The sequence below is a fragment of the Volvox carteri genome, assembly GCF_000143455.1.
Source record: "Volvox carteri f. nagariensis unplaced genomic scaffold VOLCAscaffold_15, whole genome shotgun sequence".
In the NCBI taxonomy this organism is placed as follows: domain Eukaryota; kingdom Viridiplantae; phylum Chlorophyta; class Chlorophyceae; order Chlamydomonadales; family Volvocaceae; genus Volvox; species Volvox carteri.
In genome coordinates this window covers 772,487-779,651 of record NW_003307558.1, presented here as the reverse complement: position 1 = coordinate 779,651, position 7,165 = coordinate 772,487, and the positions used below count along the sequence as shown (strand labels likewise).

Genomic DNA, 7,165 nt, shown 5'->3' with positions numbered 1-7,165 from the left:
CCGCCACTCCGCAGCAGTAGCTGCCACTCCGCAGCAGCCGCCGCAGCCGCAGCCGCAGCCGCAGCCACAGCCGCCGCCGCAGCCGCCGCCGCCGCCGCCGCAGCCGCAGCCGCAGCCGCCGCCGCAGCCGCAGCAGCAGCACAGGCATGTGACTTAAACACTGCTGCTTAAACACTAAAGATGTAAGAAGCGTACGACGTCCAGAGGACCCGGCGGCGAGGGGTGAAGGGGCTAACTGGGAATGAAGGTACGAGGCTCTCGTGCCTTCCCAGAATGTATGCATGGATTTATTTATGCATATGCTTGTTATAAGCCTGCCTGATTAGGACCGCAATTTGCCAATTTGTCCTGACCCAACATCATTGCCTGATGGCTGACAAGGGGGTTCAGGGCAGGCCATCCTCTCGCCACTCACACCCCTCGCCTCGTAACTGCCCGTCAATCGGCTTCAGCACGCAGGGGGCTGGCAGGTAGCCGGCACGGGTGTAGATTATCTCGGGCCAGTCTGGCTGAAACTGGCCGGGTCCGACTGCCCCCGGGGGTGGGGGGGGGGCAATCCTCCCAGGCGATTCCACTTCACTTGGAGGGCCTCTTGGAGCCGTTGGAGCCGCAGCCCTCGCCCACCGCGCGCTTTTTGGCGCTGATGGCGGCGCACGTGACAGCAGCGTCGAAGCAGGCCATGCCGTTCATGACCAGCACCTCACCCGTGCTCGGAGCCATGCACTCAAACGAGACCTGTGTTCGCGCGTGCATGTACGTGTGTACGTGTGTACGTGCGTGTAAGTGGATGTGTGCGTGTTTGCGGTGAGAGAAAGGGGGAGGATGTAAGAAAGGAAAGGCGTGAGTGGATGACGTAAGTGGCTGACGTGGGTGGGAGATGAGAGACAGCGTAAGGCATCTGGAAAGAAAAGTTGAACGGTGATATGATGAAAGAAAGAGTGAGGGGTAAGATGATCAAGAAGGGGATAGCTGAAGGATTCTTCAGTTGAGAAGGGAAAAATGCCACTCTATGGGTCGACGGGAGTGGGACGAGCTGAGTGGGCTGCCTGTCGTACAGGGTGCTAACAGTCGGTCGTTGTCGTGTGCTGGGTGCAGTGGCTCCGAAACCGCGCTCTTTTCTGGCGGTGGAGGGTGTGCAGCTAAGGTCACTCTAGCATGCTTACATATACGCCAGGTGCCACATGAGACGCATGTGTACGAGAAAGGGTATGGGTAAGGTAAGTGATTTGGCAAGGGATAGTTATATTCTGTGGCGGCTTACGTTGAATTGCTTATCCGGCGGGATCCCGAACAGACACCGGACGCGGGCGCGAAACTCCGCCATCCCCTCCGCCCCCGGCCGCACAGGTACTTGGTAGACCTGCGCATGGGGGTGGTGGTGTGTGTTATAAAACACGGTGGTGGTGTTATAAAACAGGTTAAGAAAGAATGTTGTAAGACAGCGAGAAAGCGTGTGTGTGTGTATGTGCGTGTGAGAAAGAGAGAGCGGACCAGGCCCAAGCAATCCATTTTCCCCCCTCCTTTCTCCCCACAACCCCCCCCGTTCCTCCCGTCCCCAGCTTAATCATCGGGAGCTGCCGCCCGGCTGTCCAGGTGCGCTGTGTGAGATGTGCGTGTTTCGGAGTCATGCACACGGTGGCTTCGGATCCTATCTCACAAAAAAAATACAATGTTCACACACAGACACACACATACACACACATATATATGTACACACACCCACACCCTTATTGGGTTTCAGGTCACGTGCCTGGTTCTTGTGTATGATGGCCATGTAGGTTACCACTCGGGTCGCCCGCAGGTGGGCGGGCGTGAGGGACTCCTCCAGGCCCGGGAGGCTGTATCCGCAGAAGCGGCACAGGTTCTCCTCGCTACTCGGGGGGGGATCAGGAGAAACGGGATAAAGGGCGGCAAGGTAAGGAGGAGTCGGGTTGTGGAGGGCAGTGTCCGCGCGGGTGATGGGCGCCTGATGGCCCCGGGAGCGAGTGACCTCTTAACGGACGCATAACGTGACATGAGATGCGATATGTGGGAGGTGTGTGTGTGTGTGTATAGGGGGGTCACCCCGTACTGGAGGAGATCGGAAAGAGTTTCAAATAGCAGAAGTAGGATGTGGGGGTATCAGCACGACGGTGGCGGGGTACCGGGGGCAAAGGGACATGTTGCGCGATGTCGATGTCCGGATATAAGATAGGAAAGAAGAAAGGACGCGAAGAGGAATCCAGGCTGCGTAGATTTGTTGGAGGTAGATTTGGGAGGTATAGATCTATTGTTGTGTTGCTGATTAATCTAGGGACCAAGCACTCGGGATGGCGGTGGTAGGGGCCCCGGAAGTCCTCGGAGGGGGGGGAGTGGAGTACTTGCCTTCTTCCGGCGCTCTGCAGCCGCCAACGGCCCAGGCAGTCACGGTGTACGAGGCGGGGGCAGGGGCAGGGCCGCTCCAGGGGGCCCTTCTCAGTGCCTTCCAGGCAGATCCAACAGCTTTCCTCAATGCTGCTGTCGGTGTTGCTGTTGAGACTGTTGGCGCTCCTCTTGTTGCTGTTGCTGTTGGTGTCGGTGTTGGTGTTGGTGTTGTTGGTGTTAGCTTGGGTGCCAGTGTCACTACTGCTGCTGCTTCTGCTGCTGCTGCTGCTAGTGTTCCTGTTGTTGGTGCGGATGTGGGTGTTGCTGCTGCTGCTGGAGCTGCTACTGCTGCTGCCGCCGCTACTGTTGCTACTGCTGCCGCCTCGCTTGGGAAAGAGCTTCATGGTTGTAGCTATCGAACAGCGGATTCCCAAAGCCGAGACCAGAGGTTTTGGAAGCTATGGGGCGTGAAACTGACGCCCTGCGGAGACGCGCTCGCACAAGTTTCCAAAGTCGAAATCACAGTAGGGTTTTAAGGGGTCATATGAATAGGACAGTATACAATTGATGGCAGCTGCATAAGCGAAATGAGGGGTGATGCCTGCATTTATAATAAACTATTCGTTGGACCGATAATTATTTTAGTCCAGTCCAAATGTCATGTCGATGGCGCTTAGGGGTCATTTTTTTCCGGATGGGACAGTTGTCCACCAACCGTCACCCACTAGCGGATGGATTTCTGGGGGCGCTCCATACACCTGGTCTTCTTTGTTTGCAGCTGGGTGAAAACCCTGTTTGATGAAGACCATGACGACTAAATCCCAAGACCAGAAACTTGTAGCAAACGTACATTGTGCTGTCCTTTCCTCTTTCCTTCCTAAGAAGCGACTACCGCCAACCACTTAAGGTCCTAGGTCATTGCGTCCTCGGCCAAGTTGGAGTATTCCGACAGGACAGTCCGGTAAATTCATCGGTCACGTCTATGCTCGTCCAACATGTAATGAATGATTCTATGTATACATGGGGCCAAGTTGCCGAGGTCCCCCGAGGCACAACGTTGCCTATACAGGACCAAGAACTGCAGAAAAAAATGCACTCATTTTTTTAGGAAATGCATATTCCCGCCGTGCAGAAACATCCGCTGTCACCCGCTGCTTTATCCCGCAACAGGGTCGGGCCTCAAAACCCCCAACGTAGTAGTAAATCTCTGGCCACGCCTCGATTCTTATCTCGCAAATTTTGATTATCTGGTTACCATACCATCAGCCAGGGGATTTGCGCTTCTAATCCCCCTACTACCTACATTAATACAACACGAAGAAAGTGCCAGCAGGTCAAAACTTCCTTAAGTTTTGCAACCAAGAAATGTGCGACAACACACAGCAGCTTTGGTATCAAAAAATCTGTCAGGAAATAGAGTATTCCATTTGGTTGACGTTGTGATCTGCGCGCGTCATCGCGACACAAAACTCCAGATTCGGATGTTTGAACACATTGATCCCGTCGGCGTCCGCGCGCTCTCCCTATAGTCTCATCCTGCTTCAGCTGTCTCAACCCTCCTCACGCGATGGGGCTCTCGGCCGCGTAAACCCTTCCCCCCTTCTCATGTCTATCAGAACCGCCTAACGACCCCCTGATTTGAAAAGGATGTTTCCAACCTGCTGCACCACACGAAGCGACCCGCTGACTTCCCGCTGCATCACATTCGCTCTTCTGCGCGGCAACTCCTGATCACATCTTTTTGAAACTTTTCGCACCGCGGACCGGCGTGATGCACTGACGTGACCGCCTTTTCGCATCGCGGATGATTCGAGAGAGGCGCAGAGAGCAGAGCGCAAGCCGGAGGGGGGGGCGCCGTAGGGGTGTGGGGGCCACCAGCGTGTGCCCCACGGACAAGGACAAGGACACACCCCGACGAAGCAATACCCCGAAGCAACCACAAGTACTAGTTCCGAAACCGACGAGAGAGCGCCGCGGTCTACTGTGTTCGTGACCGTCCTCTGGCGCCTAGCTACTGCTCTCTGGCAGCTGCTTGCTTCTGCAAATGTCATGTCGAGCCGCGCATCCGGGCCCCACGAAAGCAGCCAGTACGGAGGCGAGGGCAGCCAGTACGGAGGCAAGGCAGCAAGGAAGCAGTACGGAGGTGGACACCAGTCTGTGTGGTGTCCGCAGAAGGCAGTTCCCAGTTGGGCAGTTCTCAGGCAGACAAAAACCTTGGAAGATGATCTGGGTGATGATGACGGTGATGATGACGGTGATGATGACGGTGACGATGATGATGGTGACTGTGCACCTGAACGGACCTGCCATGACGCCGATTGCGGAGGGGAGCCCCACCCATATGTCGACACCACCCAGCTGCGCGCTTGCGCCGCCAGACCATGTCGATGTCAAAACATCGGAAACCTTGATACATACGTACATACGTACATACGCACGTATAAATGAATTGCGGCAGCTCAACGGTATATAGCTACGTGCCTCCTCCGCCCCTCCTCCGCCCCTCCTCCGCCCCTCCTCCGCCCCTCCTCCGCCCCTCCTCCGCCCCTCCTCCGCCCCTCCTCCGCCCCTCCTCCGCCCCTCCTCCGCCCCTCCCTACAGATCTGTGTGTAGTCCAGCATCCACCCCTACATTCGCATATCCTGCTACTGCTGCTGCGACACGCCACCACTACTGCTGCTGCTGCTACGGCTGTTACCATTTCCATTAGAGACGTTCTTCAGCCACTACCACCGCCACAACTACCACCACCACAACGGGGGCCAATGTAAATATCCAGGGAAGGCCAACTACCGCCCCGTGAACGCAGGTAAGACAATTCAACTACCAACCAACCAACCAAAACACCTAACTTGCTGCTTACAAACTACTAACTACCTGACTACTACTCCTTCCCGGCTTCACCCTCGCTCGCCTTAAACCCGCCGTACTCCCCCATGCCCCGCCGTACCGCGCCGTACGTCGTCACATGACATCCCCATAGGCCACGTCATATTACATGACGTCGTCCACTAAGTACGACATGACGTCATGCCGCCTTGGTTTCCATCTTGGGCTGCCGTACTTCCGTCTTGATTCTGAGGACTATGTACGATAGGGCCCTCAAAGCCACCAACATGGCCAGAAGTACGAGCACATCAGGCAGTACATTGGAGTTGGGGTCCGCGGGAAGGCCCAGAGCTGACTGCCGTACGTGTGCGTGTATTGGGGGGGGGGGAAAGGGCGTGTGCAAGTGTCTTTATTTTTCGTAAACTGCGCCACAAGTGCGTGTGTGTGTATGTAAGTGTGCTGGGAGGGGCTGAGGCTGTGTGTCGCAGGCTGTGTGTTAAGAGGTTGCCGTACAGCAACGGAGGTACGTCGGGAGCAGTACTGTACGACAAGATTGCCGCTATGAGACTTACGTGGGAGCGCACCGCCGGGCGTGTGTGTGTGTGTGTGAGGGGGGGGGGAAAGGGTATACGGTTCTACAACAAGGAAAAGGGCCGGGATCTACCGTACCTTGACATCGCCCACCCGTACTCCGCCATCGAAGTAGTCCACGTGGCGAAATTGGATCTTGAGCAGCAAGTTGAAACCCTGGGGGGGAAGGTGGGGGGGTGGGAGGAGGGCGAGGTGGGAGGGGGCCCTTCCAGGCGGCAACTATTAGCGGCACATATACGTCGTGTAATTACGTGGTCAAGTAATAGTACGAATGTACGACATGGATTGTCGTAAAGCCCCTGGACATGCATGCGGTGTCGGGGGAAGAAAGAGGATATCAGGATGCAGGTTCGGGACGGACCGAGTCGCGGACCGAGTCGCGTTAGGAGGGGCGGACTCAGGGAATGCAGCTACTGGAAGCCCCCTCTCTTTCCCGCCCTTTGGGGGGACCCTCCCCCCCACCCCCCGGGTGACGGAGGAGGAAAAGGTAGGAAATACCCAGTTACGCGGCCATCATGCACCCTCACGTCTTGCCGTACGGCCAAGATGCAAGGGTGATAAACACGAACCACTGCTTACCCCTGTGTTTGGGTTTCGGCTTCAAGCAATGTGTATTTGCTTCCTCCTCGTCGCCCCCGGTTCTCCCCTTTTCCTCCCTCCCCCTGCCTCCCTTTTTTCTCCTGCCCCCGCTTCTGCTACTGCTATCGCAACTGCTATCGCAACTGCTATCGCAACTGCTATCGCAACTGCTATCGCAACTGCTATCGCAACTGCTATCGCAACTGCTATCGCAACTGCTATCGCAACTGCTATCGCAACTGCTACTGCAGCTTTCTCACCCAGTAGAGAAAGGAGAGGTACTTAATCCAGCCTATCCAGACGGGGACCTTCTTCACGTAGAAACCGCCAACCAGCAGGAACGTCAACATCACCTGTCGGGCGGGAAGGCGGGAGGGGGGAGTGGATGAGGAAAGGAGCGACGTGCTCGTGCGTGTATTGCAAGTGCGTGTTTTTTGGGGTTGCGGAGCGAGGAGGATACGCCGTACGGCGGCCACGCACGTGTGCCTGTGTACGTATGTACGTCAATATGCTGAGATAGTGACAAAGCCAGAAGGTACTGCCACATAATCTATCGTACCCTGCCGTACCAAGCTCGCCGTGATCTCTTTACGCCTCTCCCCTTCCCCCGCCTTCTCCCTTACCCCCTTTCTCCCCACTCCCCCCCTTCTCCCCTCCCTTTCCCCCCCTTGCCGTACCACGGTGGTTATGGTTTGTGCGCTCTTCGGGTCCATAAACGTCCCTCCGAACAACAAACCCCAAGACTGGGCGAGGAGTACGACAAGTAACATCGAGAGCAGGTTGCAGAAGAAAGCGGCTGGGGGGTTACAAAATCCAGCGGGGG

The 7,165-nt window shown here is 56.3% G+C and overlaps 2 protein-coding genes across 2 annotated transcripts in view; both read right to left on the bottom strand.

Moving 5' to 3' along the window:
- Window positions 1-606: 606 nt before the first annotated feature.
- On the bottom strand, window positions 607-2,489 carry zysA (zygote-specific protein; the record flags this gene model as incomplete). Its single annotated transcript, XM_002949578.1, has 4 exons — window positions 607-735; window positions 1,262-1,350; window positions 1,747-1,867; window positions 2,361-2,489. Coding segments are annotated over 4 exons (468 nt in total), but the record flags the coding sequence as incomplete, so codon positions are not given.
- A 1,861-nt stretch (window positions 2,490-4,350) lies between these two features.
- Window positions 4,351-7,165, bottom strand: part of VOLCADRAFT_104378 (uncharacterized protein) — a gene marked incomplete at its 3' end in the record, with an annotated part of 18,707 nt that continues 15,892 nt past the window's right edge. The window contains exons 20-24 of the mRNA XM_002949577.1: window positions 7,020-7,085; window positions 6,603-6,695; window positions 5,842-5,919; window positions 5,408-5,527; window positions 4,351-4,569 (exon numbers count right to left, since the gene is read on the bottom strand). Of these exons, the coding sequence (XP_002949623.1) occupies window positions 4,351-4,569; window positions 5,408-5,527; window positions 5,842-5,919; window positions 6,603-6,695; window positions 7,020-7,085 (576 nt within the window). The remainder of the gene's footprint in view (window positions 4,570-5,407; window positions 5,528-5,841; window positions 5,920-6,602; window positions 6,696-7,019; window positions 7,086-7,165) is intronic.